The sequence below is a fragment of the Micropterus dolomieu genome, unplaced genomic scaffold, assembly GCF_021292245.1.
Source record: "Micropterus dolomieu isolate WLL.071019.BEF.003 ecotype Adirondacks unplaced genomic scaffold, ASM2129224v1 scaffold_80, whole genome shotgun sequence".
NCBI classification, from domain to species: domain Eukaryota; kingdom Metazoa; phylum Chordata; class Actinopteri; order Centrarchiformes; family Centrarchidae; genus Micropterus; species Micropterus dolomieu.
This window is the reverse complement of record NW_025744080.1, coordinates 1-15,604: the sequence shown is the minus strand read 5'-3', so window position 1 is coordinate 15,604 and position 15,604 is coordinate 1. Positions and strand designations below refer to the sequence as shown.

Genomic DNA, 15,604 nt, shown 5'->3' with positions numbered 1-15,604 from the left:
CCCTGTGGCAGTGCTAGCTAGTCATCAACTCAACAGTGCATGCTTTGTTTAATATATGCAAAACACAGCTGAGAAAAAACAAACAAACAAAAAAAAAAACACTACAGTCATACCATGTACACTGTGTGTTGCACTTGTGTAAGAATTACATATGTATGGAATCTATAAACACCTGCTTGAATAATTCCTCTCTACTTGGCTTCCTTCTTTTCTTTTAAATGCCTCAAAAATTAAAAAGGTGTAGGTGTTTGTATTCTCAAAATGAGCGCTGACCTTCGACTGTCCGGTGTTCTTGTCCTTGGCCAGATAAATCCTCGAGATGGAGCCAAATGGTCTGAAGAGCTCCTGCAAGTCTGTCTCGCGGGTGTCCTCAGACAGATTGGTCACACGAATAGTGGCATTGTCATCAGCTGTCAGGTGAAAACATATACTCTTTATTTATGAGCATATATATTTTTGAGCAATCTTGCAGGTGAACAATGACTCAAATTCAGAATGTGCGTGTATAAAGAGATAAAAAAGGATTTGCTACTTACACCCACCTCGGCGATTGGGCTGCATCGACTCCCCCCTTCGCGTCCCTCCATCCCTCAGGCTCGGGGGCACATACTTCCCAGTCTTGCTCTGTGCGGGTTGTACAGGCTCTGGTTCCGCTGGTGAAAGAGAAAAGAAAAGCAGGCCACAGTCTCAACATTAGGAACAGCCAACCACCAAGTCTGACAGATCAAAATTTGATGGTGTACTCATGGTACCAGAGCCAGCAGGCTTATCCTTGTCTCCAGTGGAAAGCCCAAGCTGTTCAGCCAGCTCCTTCTGCATGGGACCCAGGGTGTCTTTGTACGGACAGCGGGTGGTCCAATGGTCGCCTTTGCAAATACGACAAGAAACAATCTTCTGTCCTTTCAGTTTATTCATGGGATCCTCATCCTGGTCTTGGGCATTCAAGTCCTGCAAGAGGTAAGATGGGATTTCAGTAACAAGCTAATTCAAGTAAATTAGAGGCCAATGACAGTTAAAGTGTGTTTACATTGCATTATTTGGACTGCTACACATCAGTGAGCAGCAGCACAAACTCTTAAAGCTCACGCTGGATGCTCACCTCTTTGCTGGAAATGAAAGTCATGAAGACATCGTCACTGACTGTGGTGGTGGCAACATTAGGACCTGGCGCATCAAACTCAGAGTTACCAAATTTCTTCCAGTTCTGAAATGAGAAAACCAAAAACAATACACGACACTTGACTTTACGCAAAGTCTTGTGTGACTTCAGCTTCAACCAAATTCAATTTAAAAGCAGACCTTTCTCCTGGCAACAGCTTTTGAGGCTTTTCTTGTCTCGATCTTGAAGGTTCGCACAATCTAGAGGACAAAAGGGCAGCAAATGAGTGGGTTTTTTTTGTTTTTTCCCCCCAAAGAAGCAAACTGTTTTATTTACTGTAGTCAAAATGCCCACACATGTATGGCACTTAAAAACTATTTTGCTACTAAATAACGGTTGATGGATTTTTCAATGGCCAATGCCGATATTTAGAGAGCAGGCCGTTATCAAAACAACTGAAACTAACTTTTTCACCAGCTTACAAAACTCACAAGGGGGAGCACTAAGATTGTTCCACAGCAGCCACACTGACGAGGGCTGCCTGTAGATGTATCTGCAGACATTTTTTGTACATTGGCCTCGTGAGTGCAGGTATTGGCCAATGCTGATTATCTCCAAATGCCAGATTTTGGTCTATCATTAGTACTTAAGACATGTAAAAACGCCATGAAATATGCAGTCTATTGAAATCTCATGTGGCAGTGAACCCATGATATACAGACCAAAGAACGACTCCGTCTATTTCTCTGGTGTTTTCACAAGCAACTTGTAGTTCAAGATATCTGCATGATATTTGTTGAGTTTTACTACTAGAGTCCTGATGCTTGAAAGATAAACTAACCATTGCATTTGCACCACATGAAACAAAGATGGCGCTGCATATAGATGCCTTGGCATAAGGTGAGCTCTGTTTTGTTTTTGTTTTTAACTCAGTTTTTTTCCTATACATTTATTTATGTCAAATGTATGTTTGGCTATATGTGGCACCTTATCACCAAAGCAAATTCCTTGTATGTGTAAAATACAACTTTGCAATAAAGCTCTTTCTGATTCTGACAATGTCGGCACAGGTATATTTACATTCAAATGAAAGATAATTTCTAAACCTGTGCAAGAGCATCCACAGGAGCTACACTCATAAAATGCAACTCCATACATCCGGAACAATCCTTATCAGATTCAAAATATGATTTTTAAAAAAACAAACAAAAAAAACCTCAAATTACCTTGAACTTCTTTCCGTCATCGTCGATTTTATATTCTGTGATAGTTTTTATATTTCCTTTGATGGTTTCCTTGGGGGGTGGTAGTGTTCCTGACAAAATAATATGTAGTCAAGTTAGACTTACTGACACAAAAAAGGCAAAGAAAGTTACCATCTTCTTGGAGGCTTTCGATTGTATTTGCCTGCTATAACTGTTGATGCTTCAGCCTTAGATAATGTTTGATCAAATATGTAACTGGCGACTGAGATAAGCCTTTTCCAATAAAGACATTTTTTATGTTTAAATTCTAATAACAATAAGCTAAGTTAATTTGGCCATCAACACTTTACTACTCTGTGCTGTCAACAGTGTCAATGGAGCAGCCCCAGAATTTCTCATCTCCTATGTCAACTAACCCAGGACCCACTTTAAACCTGAAAATGGGTACATGTTCGTTAGTCATATATACATTTACGTCTAATCAAAGTCTGCAACATACGGTAGCTAGTTATCTGGCTAATGCTAAGCTTGCTAACTTTAACGTTACGAGTGCATGACACCGTCTACGTCACTACCCACAGGCCACAGCAAACGTCGGTAACATATTTCATCAATAAATCGCCCAATTATGCCAGTCACTCAGGTGTATGACTTGCGCCTTTAAATTATTAGATATCTAAAACCCCGCAGGTAAGTATATTTTTAGCTCCAGCATTCCACCCGACAACCACGTGGAAGTGGAAGCCGCCTAGTCGGCCTCCTCCTCCGGGCACCAGACTACAAGAGCTGTGCTAGCATTAGCTAACTGCGTTAGCTAGCTCTTTACCTTCATCTCCTTCCTCCTCGACTTGGTCTGCCCAGCTGGGCTTTGAACTGTAAGGGATAGATTGATAAGCAATATTAGATCAATAAAGTATATCCAAATACAAGCAGACTTCATTAAATGTGTTATAATAACACTCACTCGTCGTATTCAATCGAAGGCATCCTCTCAGCTAGCTTAGCTTCAGGACCGCAAAGAGGGAGAGTCGAGACGAACCGCCACTACGCACACTTCCGGGACGTCACAATAAAAGTACAACGCTTGTTTAACTTTTAGCTTCAAAAATAAGAGTCATGTGGTTTAACTTTTTATACAGTCTAGGCCAGGGGTCGGCAACCTTTAACACCGAAAGAGCCATTTGAACTCGGTTTCCACGGAAAAGAAAACACTGGGAGCCGCAAATACTTTTTGACATCTAAAATGAAAAAACCCCGCATTTATTTAAAAGAAACAACAACAACAACAACTTCCCTTTCATGCTGAATGAATTCTTGAAAAAATAATAACAATGTCTGAATGTCTCTTTCAAATAAATTAAAAAGCTGAACTTAAAATATCCATGTAACAAACAAAAGCAAAAAATGCCTTGAGCCGTCATCCTTATAGTATCGCCTTTGGGCTTTCAGAGCATGTAGCGGAGCCTTGACCTGAATTTAAAAAATAAATTGAGAAAAAAGCACTGTGTCACTAAACAATGAAAAATAAATATTTGCAAAATATCTGCATAAATATTTATTTTACCTGGTTAATGGGACTTCTGCTCCTGAACCTCTGTGCACAGCGTCTGCAAATCGGGGCTGTACGAAGTCACTTTCATCTTTACGCAGGACTGTAAGCTGTCATCTGTGAGGCGTGAGCGGTGTTTGTTTTTAATGTAGTTCATGGTAGAGAATAGCTGCTCACATACATATGTGGATCCGAAGATGGACATGACTCCAAAGGCGTATTTCTTCATGTTCATGTAGGTGTCGGGGATGGCATTCCATGTTTCAAACACGAGTTTTTTTTTAGTAATTTATTTTCCCAAGCCACTCGGAGCCGCAGTATAAGGATGAAAGAGCCGCATGCGGCTCCGGAGCCTCGGGTTTCCGACCCCTGGTCTAGGCGTTTAAGAGGCGTTGCTAGACATAAAGCTCTTCTGGGGCACAGACCCCCTCATTCCCCATGTTTTAATTTTGATATATTTTTGATTGAAGTGTATGAAATGTGTTAGTATGTGCCTCAGCAGCATCCCTTGCTTGGCCCATTAATCTAGGCGCTTTATTGTCAGAAAGGGCTTTGCGTGTGCCTATGCTCTGCAGAGCAACTATGGTAAAAAAAATAAAAAAAAAAACTATGGAAAAGTTAACTTCCGGTTTAGCGCTCCGCAAACGTAAATGGGGGTAAAATTGTAAACGTGCGGCTGGTGTAGCCTTTTCAAATATTACCGACCAAGTGGATCACGTTCTGATAGCGAAACGAGTCATTTCGCTCGGGTTGCGACGGTCAAATATATTGATTCACTGTGTTACAGCCACTGTTTTGGCCACTAGTAAATGTTACTTAAAAGCCTGGGGTACTTCCGGTCGGCTCGGAGGCATTGCGAGGCTACCCAGCCGACCAATCACAGAGCTTACGGTCCGCGTCGACTCAGTATAGAATCAATATATTTGACCGTTGCAACCTGACCGAAATGACAGAACGCGATCCACTTGGTCGGTAACATTTGAAAAGTCTACACCAGCCAAGAGGGTCTGAGCTCCCATGAAGCAGTAAAATCATGCGACTGTGGGGGTCAATAATTCATTTATCAAAAACCATTATTTTGAATCACAATTAATGTATTTTTCATCTTAATTAGTACCTACCATTGTTTAAATTATAAAGAGAAACAATCTCAAATGAACATAGCCTACTTTCCTAAAGAACTATCTGTGCACCGCATGACTGACAAGGTGGCTGCACTTCTCCAACATCAGCCACTATCCTGCGCACAGTTTTGAACAAACAGATTGAAGCCGCGACCCGCGAACATGTTCAACTAAAATTAGACTCTGTATTGAATGCTGCTTATTTGTTTGGTATTACTGGCTTTTTGATGCATCCTCCGATTTGTACAGTCCTACATTTGATAATATGCTTGCTACTGTGTACCGGTGGCCAGCAGTGGGTAAAATAACAACCCTTTAATATTATACCTACCATAAAGGCCGGAATTGCGTCTCTCCTTGAGCAACAGTCTCTAATGGAATTTTTCACGCTATTGAAACTTTGTTGCAATATTGCAGGCATCTGGGGCAAGTGGTGGACTGACGTGTGTGTGCGTGTGCGTTTGCATGTGAGTGAGAGAGGGAAGTAATAAGCACTGATCTCTCTCTTTCTCTCTCTCGGGCGGTAACGTTAGTTGGTATATAAGAGACCCACACGAAGCTCAGATTATAACTCGAACCCTGGCGATAAATAGTCCACATTTAGCGAATTGAATTTCAGGATTGGTGCAATCGGGTGATGCGTCATCCCATCAAGAGAAACGCTGTGCGCATTTATGCACGTGCCGCAGCAGCATAACTTCATATTTAAATCTCCGGACAAGCCGACAGGATCATCAAGATCTAATGTTAAATAATACGCTGTGTGCTTCTACCCATCCAAAAGGTCTCACACACAGTCCAAGTTCATACAGAGACACTGTTTGGAGTAAAACAGCTGTTACCAGCTGTAAAGCAGCCCTCCTCCTGATCAATTCTGAGATCCATCAGAGAGTCTAAACATTTCAGATTTTAAAAATTGAATTCTGTTTCCTCTGCAGAGTTTTCTCTGTCTGACCTGACAAGTTTTTAACTAATTTTGACAGCAGCCAGGGCGTCACTTTGTATTGAAAGATGGTGGGTCTCCAACATTAACAGTGTTGTGTTGGAGAGATTTTTGCAGTGGGGTTTATGAGAGAGAGAGAGAGATAAGATGCTGCGCGAATATATACGCTGTGCCCAGCTCTGCAGAAATATAATTTTTAATAGGCCTAGTAAAAAATTAAAGCTGCAAGCAGCGTTGGGCGGGCCCTCGCACATGTAGTGCGTTGAGGTGTGAGGCAGCGTTGCAGATTCTGGAGCGGCTTAAAATTTTTTTATTTATTTTAATTTAATGTTTATTTGACAGGGACAAATGCATAGAACATTGCTTTATAAAGAATACAAAGTAGATGCCATGCATACAGGTTTCTAGCCATGACTAATTTGCAACCCCTGTCCCCTGCCCTGTTAATGTTTTAGGCCGGAACTCTTATGAAACATGTAAAGTTTGGTGCAGATCTGAGCATGTACAGTCAAGGTACAACAACTTCCTGTTTCATGGCGAATCATTGATTTTGGATGCCACGCCACGGGCACGCCGTTCCACAAAAACTCACCATTTGTACAACTTTTAATGGCTTTAGAGTAGACAGGGAAAGTCTGAAGTCGGTCAGACTAATTCTCTAGGATGAGTTCGTTGACGTACAGAGTTTTGTAAAAACACCAAAAATTATCATAAAATTCAAACTGGTTCCGATTTACATTTACATTTACTCATTTGACAGACGCTTTTATCCAAAGCGACTTACATTTGAGGAACAACATACAAGCATCAACAGTGCATCAATTACAGATCTACAACTGACAAAACATACTAGTAAGAGCAGCAATAAATACTAGTAAGAGCTCACAGTACATATCACATCACTCCGATGTCACAAGCAGTTAATTTTCTATGTCGCCAACCCCTGCCTCCCTCCCCTCACTGGGGGAGCGGCGGGGTTATGAATGCGGCTATGCCCTCCCACCACACACAGGAGGGCGCTCCAACCCTCCTTAACTGTGTGTGGAAGTCTATCAGGGGGTGGCCTGCCCCACAAGACGGCCAAGTGCGTCGAGACGGTGGGCATCAGAATCCTATTTTACCTGGACGACCTGCTGCTGCTGGCACGGTCCCGGGACCTGGGCGTGGTGCTGGATTCCCCCCTCCTGAGAGTGCGGCTCTCCCAGGAGCGAGTGGACGCTCTGACAGAGCTGCTCCGCCAAGGGTGGTGAGGGCGCTTTCGGTCATGAGGCTCCTGGGCCTCATGTCAGGGGCTCATGTGGTTCATCCGCCTGCGTGTGGACCACATGAACCCGGTCAATAGCATCGTGTTTGTGCTTTGCAAGACCCAATCAGAGAGCCGAGCATGAGCGGCTGTGTCATCGTTTCTAAAGTCCTCTGTTTCGGCCCGTCTTCACCAAAACGCCCTACGGAGTTTTGAAATGCAAAACGGGGTCAGCAGCGTTACCAAACTTCTCTTATTTAGGTCTTCGTTTTTGTCGTTTTCGTCTGGACGGGAGGTGCAAACATAGCAAAAGGTCTTTTTTAATTTGAATACGCAGTAGTGTGGATGGGGCCTCAGTCCTCTTACCTCCTCCAAGTGGTCAGCGTTCCAATGCTGGTGTTTTAACCAGGGGTTGGAACCGGTGGCCTGTCTGCTGCCGGGGGTGCTTTCATTCCTCCAGCTGCTCGTGGACAGGGGTCTGGCGTTCAGTACTGTTAAAACCTATAAGGGTTTTGGTGACAGGACGGTGTTTGCTCACCCCCTGGTGAAGCGTTTCCTGAAAGGGGTGTGGAGGTCGACACGGCCTGTTGTTCCACAGTGGGATTTGGCTCTGGTCTTACACGCGCCAACCCAAGCCCCTTTTGATCCGTTAGAGACGGCGGACCTGAAGTTTCTTTCGGCCAAGGTCGCCTTACTTGTGGCTCTGACATTCACAGATTTGTAATATGATGCGCTAATATTTCACTATCTACAAATATGTATTTTTACATTTGTGATTCCTTTTTACACATTTGTGGAATTTTGTCCACTCTGTACTACATAGATCTGTAAACAGATCTGTAAGTGTGGGAGCAGTTTATTAGCTACACCAGCAGGTGGCGGTAGCGACATTGCCTCCAACGAGTTGTCAGAATATCCACTGTAGTACCCAGGGTCATCTGTAGGAGACAACAACTTCTGCTTCTGCTGGACTCTACTCCTAAACTTTACTGTACAAGTGGATATAGTTTACTATTGAATAATTTATCACTGTATTTGGTGGTACAGTGTGGACAAAATTCCACAAATGCATAAAAAGTAAGTCACAAATGTAAAGTGACCTGCAAAATGACAGGAAATGATTTGTAAAATATCTGTGTACAGAGTAAATTGTACAAATTTTAGCAAATTGCACTGTATTTTTGTGGATATGATTTTACACAACACAAATATTTAGATATTTGTGTATATATATATATATTTTTTACAGATATCTGTAGTACACATTGGACAAAATTCCACAAATGCCTAAAAAGGAAGTTACAAATGTAACATGACCCACAAATTGCGGCTCTGTTCGCGCTGGCCCTGCTCTGTGCGCAGCTGATGCGGTTGGACGGTAGTTACGTACTGTAACTCCAGATTCTATGAATATAGGCGCAGCCCTCTTAAGTGTAATAAAATACTTGTGCGTCGAATCGACGGCGTATGCTACGGCGTAGGCTACGGAGCTACGCAGAGGCTACGTCGTCGCCCGACATGCACCTCCTCAAAAATGTAACTAGTGTTGAGTCGACGTGGACCATAAGCACGCTGTAGCGCTACTGCCGACTAGTGTTTGGGGGTGTAATTGTAGAATAACGGATGCACCGACGCGCAAGTATAAATGCGTAGCCTACGTGCGTACCCTTTGTAGTATAAATCAAGCTGAAGAAAAGGCTTTTTGGGAGCCGAAGGCCAGGTCTCAGCGGTGCGGACCCAATAGCGATAGCCTTAGAGGGCTGCACCTATACTCACAGAATCTGGAGTTACAGTACGTAACTACAGTTTTTTCAGTTAAACTCTGCCTTTCCATTTTCTGTTGTAGCTCGTTTTCCAGCTTTCAGCATCACTGTGGTGTTTGAGCGAGATGGAGGGGGTGGGGCTAAAGGCTGTGTAGACGTTTATATGGAATAGACCAACAGGCCTGGGGAGAAGGGGGGATTGTCCCGTGTCGCTCAACCTTCTGCCAACTTTTTCATTGTTAGTAAAAAAAAGTATAGGCAAAGGTAGGCGGCCCTGAGGTTGGCCGGCCCACTGGGATTTGTCACGGTACTCCAGATGGCCAGTCCGCTACTGGCTGTACACGAAAGTCACTCTGATTGAGTTATTTTCTCTTCTTGTGCACAGAAAGATAGCCCTCTCAGTCCTCTCATCAACGCTGTAAATACTTGCTTTCAACATTGACTCATTTTGGGGACATTTCATATCGTAACAACGTGCCTTTTCACAACAACCAGTAGTTTTATTTTAAAAGTATAACCGGACATTGCATGTATATTATTGCTAACTTGACTGGACGTTGCAGATACAGAGGGACGTGCCCCAGTAAAAAGGGTCTAGCGACGCCTATGGGTTGATAGCAGCTGACTCTGGGCCGATTCCGCCTCCAAACCGGCAGATCCGTGTAACAGTCACGCCCGTTTTACTGCCCCGTTCCAGATACGGCCCGCATGTAGTCTGTGTGCACTCAGGAGTGGGCGTGAGCCTCCATCAGTCGGCGGAATCATAATAGTTCTGGCCCGGACTCGTCGGAACGAGCGCGTGAACTGTTTGTCTTTCTTTGGATCAGTTCGGACTGTAAGCTTTGTGTAAAGAGTTTATAACGGTAAGTTGAACGATGTTGCAGTCAAACAGTTTAGTGTGATTGTTTTTAATAGTGGTGTAATGCTTGTTAACATCATAACATCGGAATGTTTCGACCGGTTTTAACTTCTTAAAATGACTAAAACTGTTGAAGAGGCATTGGCTAACGTTAGCTTTTTAGCTGGGTTAGCTAAATTAACTGAATGAACGGATAGCTAAGCTAGCTAGCATTAATAAACAACTTTGTGTGCAGCTAGCATAAAACATTAATGCTGTTTAACGTTAGTTAACTTACAACGATGTTGTAACGTTAGTTTCCAACAGCACCAACTGACAGCAACTGTCTCCTTTTTAGGTTCAGTCTTTTCTCCAACCCTGGCTGAGAGCCCGGGATTATAGGGTAAGTTAAGTTAATGTAAGTATTATTTTCCGGCATTGATTTGATTTTCAAATCTTGGCTATATTTAAGCATAACGTTATAAAGTTAAGATAGGTAACGTAAGTTAAGTGTTTAAAAAATCAAAGTCATCTAAAGAAGTCGGAATTTTCATCTGACATTAATCAAAACGTAAATTCATTATGACAAATAAGGTCTATGGGCGGGAAATCGCATCTCTCCGTGTCTTTTCATTGACTTTGTATGAAATCACACTATGGTTGAGGAGCAGTTCCTGATTCATTCTGGATATTTATTTGGGGCGTTTTCCGAGGGATATAGTAGTTAAGCTTACCAAGTGTTTACCCTCAGATTTCTGTCAGGAGCTGTAAGAAATGTTATTTGTTTTGTCTAGAGGCTGATGGTTCTCAGTAATTAATCAAATTTTACAGTTAAAAATTACAATGAGGTTCATGATATCAGTATACTGAGATGGCTGGCAGTGGTACAATCAGCATTACTTTTTAATTTGCCTCACATTTTCTCTTGTTGTTGCTGGCTTTGTACATAATGTTACCACCACTGGGGTTTGTTCCAAAATCACAATGCAGTGCAAACCGGTAACATTAGCAGAGCTGAGTTCCTGGGGTCATTTGTCATGCAGGGTAACGTTACCCACTGGGTCTTAAAATAATTTAGAAACTCATTGAATTTAATATTCTCAAAATAAGGCTCTTACATTTATTTACAAAGGTCTTCATTTTTTTGTTGTCGTTTTCATATGATTATATAGATACAGGTAATGTTACACATAACTGTCAAATGTATAAAATGTTTTGTGTGTTTTGACTACTTTTTACATTTTGTCTGACTTCCGGTCAGCTCTGCTGTACAAGTAACTTCACCACTGATCTGCATACGGTGCTCTTTCATCCTTATTTTAGCAACTTTCACAGATAACATTCTGTTAATAGTATTTACTGTTCAATCTTGGAATATACTTTCAATGATTTTCTCAAACACAGTGGCCAAACAGATTAATTGGAAAGGAGTAAAGGGAAAAGAAATATTTTAAAGAAATGCTGTCAAGAACTCCGTTGATCAGTAAGTATTTTAGTATACGTATTATATGTGGAGGTGACTAGTAGATGAGAACGAATGTTTATGTAAAATAAAATATTTAAATAGTATATTTTAAGATATAAGGGATGCAACTTAAAAGCCAAAAAAAATAAATAAAAAAAATACTTTGATAGCGGTGCTGAAATAGACATGACAGCACTGGTTACTCACATAATCACTTCCTCTTTGTAGGTTTGCTAGCAAAATAAATGCATGAGAACAACTAGCATGAGCTTGTTTGCTGTAATGTTTTACTTGGAGTTGAATTGAGAGCTTTTACTTTTCTGAATGACATTGACATGTCTGAATGACATTAAAAAGAGTCTGTAGTCTGCTTGACACACCTCTGAAAGAGCTGTCAGTAAAACGATTCCCCTAAATGTCCTCTGCCTGGAGATACTGGGGAAATGTTGGTACCCGCCAATGCCTATCCATGACCTGATAGAGAATCCACACAGATAAATTTGTAATGATAAGATGCACTGAGATTTAAGGCAGATCCAATACAATCCAGATGTGATTTGATAATTATTCCGTTCATAATCAGTATGATTTTTTATAATTAGTTATTCATGAATGAAATTCTATTTGTTTTGAGTTACTAAATTAAATGCTATAGAAAATTAGGTCTACTGCCACACCAACAATAGTAAACATGGACATTGAGCACTTTTTTCAACCCCCTAAAGCATTTCTCAAAAAAGTAGGCTATTAGCTTGGCTTAGAGGTAATTTTCAGAATGTCTGTTAATGACAGCTCATCAACCAATTGACTTTCTCTCTTAACAGAGGCTCAACGGAAGAACCAAGCTGCTAGCAGCGCATCGGACAACGAGATTAACCCGCACGCCATCCGCTGGTTCAACCTGGCCTCTGACTGTGGAGGTGGCCGCAACGAACGTGCCATGGCCAGAGAGGCATTAACCGTGGTAAATTTTAGATAAATCACCGTGCTAGTCTTTTGCAGCAACAGGGGCGTTTTTAGGATCTTGAAACATTGGGGGCTTAGCCCAGCCCATAAAACTTCATATCTTCACATAATAATTGACCTCTCAATCGCGCTGTGTAGGCTAGCGTTAAGCGCCACACATCAATCTTCTCACGCAGTGAAAAACAAATCTATATTCTGATAATGTCGACTAGCGGCAAGAATCATCTCCACCCAGCTGATGCAACTCGGCATATGCCGTAATAGTAAAGTAACCCACGCGTGCTGAGACGCAGCCAGCAGACTCACTGGTAGAGTTTTGCATTATAAACATCTAAAACCGGAATCACAGTCTAGCTCTGTTTGGGACTGTGAGTTCACTTTATCAGAGCTACAGAAGTTAACATGAGGATTTGCACTGAGATGTCTGCCTGATTGGCAGTGTTGGTTTCAGTTTCTACCTCCGATGAAGTGTGTCACAGCTGTCGCTGTCACCTTTGTTTTTCCCCTTTTCTGTCTCACCTCTACCAAGTAGGCTGTGTCCCTGTGGATTGAAGACCCGCCTACTTCCTGGTTTCTGGGGTGCTGACATCAGTCCCGCCCATTGGTTCCCTCTGTTTCCACTCAACTAATGGCTCGTCACCACATTAATTACGTCCGGCTCATAAGGAGAGTCCACCTGTTGCTCCAGGCAGCTTGTCACCGTCTATTGACTTGTGTGCCGCTGGTATTGACTGCATACCCTGCCTGTTAGTTGTACTTTGTGTTTAGTGGAACTATCCACCTTCCTTGCTTTTTAGCTGTACATTGTGTTTAGTGAAACCATTTGCATACCTTTGTTTGTTAGCTCCACATTGGGTGCAGTGGAGAAATTTCACTTAGTGTTTTGTTTACTATTGTGTTAGTTTCACCAGGTGGAGTGGGTGCTGTGCTCTTTGTGTTCATTTGTAGCAAGAATCAACTCTGCTTAAATAGATAGATAGGTACAGGCCTCCTTTTGAGGACCTTTTATTTTAACTTGGTTTGTTATTTTCGCAGCACCATCGTCCACCCTCCTTTTGTTTGTTGTTACCTGTCTACATCTCTCTGTTACCAATAAAAGTTACCTTGTTAAGATCTATACCAGTTGTGCCTATATGTTTATGGCCCCCACTCCCCTAGACCAACAGGGGGTCGTAACAAGTGCCATGCACTTGTCTCATTTAGTACAGTCTGAAGGGGAGCACAGCAGAGTATAGATGCAGTTGGTCAGGTAGACCTTTAAAAAGTATTAAGAATTCTCATTAAATAAAGATGGTTGGTTTGTTTTATTTCCTGTTAAAATGTCCCCCAGTGTGTGTGTTTATGTACTTTCCCCTTGAAAAACTGTTTGTAGTCACTGACTCCAAATTTAGGGGGAGTACGTCTGTTGTGTGCACGTCAGCATTATCTTATCAATTCACATTTACATAATCGGTTTTTGACATTTGTGAGTCTAAAAAAACCACCCCACCTACAATAGTTGAGCATGTTTGTGGTACAAGCCTGGTCAGTGAACTAGGAGGACAAAAAAACCTAAATAATCAGTCATTAGTTGTAATCGCGGTAAAATGTTCATTTAATCAGGATTTTGATTTTAGGTCAAATCTTCCAGCCCTAGTCCCCTTTAAAATGACTAATCTGTGGATTTTATGTAATTTGTGATTGCCATTATCAGTTGAGTAAACACCCATTCTTTTTTCCTTTGCAGAAATGAACACATCGGCCATCCCCCACTCTTCCACTACTGATGATTTGTTGGGTGTCATGTGAGGGTTATGGCAGTCCCACTTCTCCACTTGCCTCATCAATGTTTCCCGTAAAGCCACCAAACAATGTGTATGAACATTTTACAGTTTTTTCTGGGTTTCACATGACTAGTTGGAGTTGGATATTGTATTTTGGCTATAAAATCTTTTTCTGTTTCTTATACCAATCTGTTCTTTATACCATGGTCATGGAAAATGGTTAAAATCTAAATGGCTGGCAGTAATCATCTATCAAGACAAACTTATCGCTTGTCGCTAATTAAAACGTTATCTTGTGTGTTTAGGCCGTAGAATCTCATGTGTCTCCTGGCTTTAGCTTTATATGTAGAGTATGATATCATGAGTGTGGTATATATCTTCTCATCGCTCTCAGGGAGAAAGAAATCTTACTTTCTTACCATCATCATTACTAATGGTACACTACACTATGCAAGACTGATAGCAATGTCAATATATTGAGCTTTTTAACTAAGCCACACTGTTGCTATTATTAGAGTTTAATACTTACGCATTCATATAAAAATAACACCTGAGTCATAGGTTTGTGGTTACTGTACAGTTACTAGAAACTAATTGTCAACTGGAGTGAAGTTTCTTGTTCCTGCAGTTGTTAAAGACAGAAATGAGCTGTAAAATGTGTTTATTGGATTGAATGTTAGTTTGGCAATTATCTACTTTGTTTTAAGTTTCTGTCCTCTCTTTTTATCTCAGACATTTCAAATAAAATTTAAAATGTGTATTTTAAATAAAATTTAAAATGTGTCGCTCATCCGTTGTATCACTTTCTTTGTTGAAATTCTGTGTAGGACAAATAGAAACAGTCTTTGTAACAGAGTGTAACAGTAGTTTTGACTGTCCATGCTTTTTAAATTCAAAAGAAAAAAGTAATCGAGTTTAAAATGCAAGGAAAAAGAAAACGAAAGTAAAACAAGAAATCTTAGTGTACCTTAGTGATATACAAGTCACTATTTGTTATACATTATATAGACCAGCTCCTGCCATAAGTTCTGTGGTTGAAACTATCCCAGTAACCCTTGGGCTTCTCTGGCCCAGAACTTATGAAGGATCTGGGCCGCGTGATTTTGCTATCTAACCATTGGTTTAAAACGAGGGCACGGATGACTGAGAATCTTTATCAGGGACGTGCACAGGAATTTTGAAGGGCAGTTGCTCTGACCTGAAAAAAGGCACCCCCCCCACCCCCCCACCCAAAAAAAAAACAAACAAAAAAACATGGGCTATATGAAGGACTGAGAAAAAAACATTTTTTTATTAAAAAATATACAAAAAGTAAAAACACTTAAATACAGCACTCAATAACCTAAACTACTATTAATAACAAAACAGAAAAACATGACTCGAGTCATGAAAAAAGAGTTCCTTATATTATTGTTTATTGTTTTTTTTAATCATTATTATTTTTATTTTTTTTCCTTTTTTTTTTTTATTTGAAAATAAATAATCTAGATTGAATTGACAGATGGGGAAAACTCGCTTCTAATAAAATATTAAATAAAAAAACGCTTAGATTTCGGAAAAAAATACAATCCTTTTTTAACCTTTTGGCTTCCCGTACATTCAGTTGCGCTTCTAGCTCGTATTCACTTCTGTTGGTACGTATCACG

The 15,604-nt window shown here is 41.1% G+C and overlaps 1 protein-coding gene and 1 long non-coding RNA gene across 4 annotated transcripts in view; one reads left to right on the top strand and one right to left on the bottom strand.

The window, feature by feature from the left end:
* Positions 1-3,410, bottom strand: part of eif3g (eukaryotic translation initiation factor 3, subunit G) — a 9,934-nt gene extending 6,524 nt beyond the window's left edge. Inside the window, exons 1-8 of one of the 2 annotated variants that reach the window (XM_046043176.1) lie at positions 3,269-3,410; positions 3,131-3,177; positions 2,326-2,414; positions 1,300-1,359; positions 1,100-1,204; positions 753-948; positions 543-653; positions 274-410 (exon numbers count right to left, since the gene is read on the bottom strand). In XM_046043176.1, coding sequence (XP_045899132.1) covers positions 274-410; positions 543-653; positions 753-948; positions 1,100-1,204; positions 1,300-1,359; positions 2,326-2,414; positions 3,131-3,177; positions 3,269-3,291 — 768 coding nt within the window. In that variant the 5' untranslated portion in view covers positions 3,292-3,410. Of the gene's footprint in view, positions 1-273; positions 411-536; positions 654-752; positions 949-1,099; positions 1,205-1,299; positions 1,360-2,325; positions 2,415-3,130; positions 3,178-3,268 lie in introns of both variants that reach the window. The other variant, XM_046043174.1, reaches the window with a different exon arrangement.
* Positions 3,411-9,549: 6,139 nt separating this feature from the next.
* LOC123967147 lies at positions 9,550-14,748 on the top strand. Of its 2 annotated transcripts, XR_006824199.1 has the most exons (5): positions 9,550-9,789; positions 10,123-10,167; positions 12,054-12,193; positions 12,728-12,941; positions 13,922-14,748. It is a non-coding gene; the product is annotated as an uncharacterized LOC123967147 (long non-coding RNA). The 2 variants fall into 2 exon arrangements; XR_006824198.1 differs by lacking the exon at positions 12,728-12,941 and having other exon boundaries at positions 9,563-9,789.
* Positions 14,749-15,604: the final 856 nt, after the last annotated feature.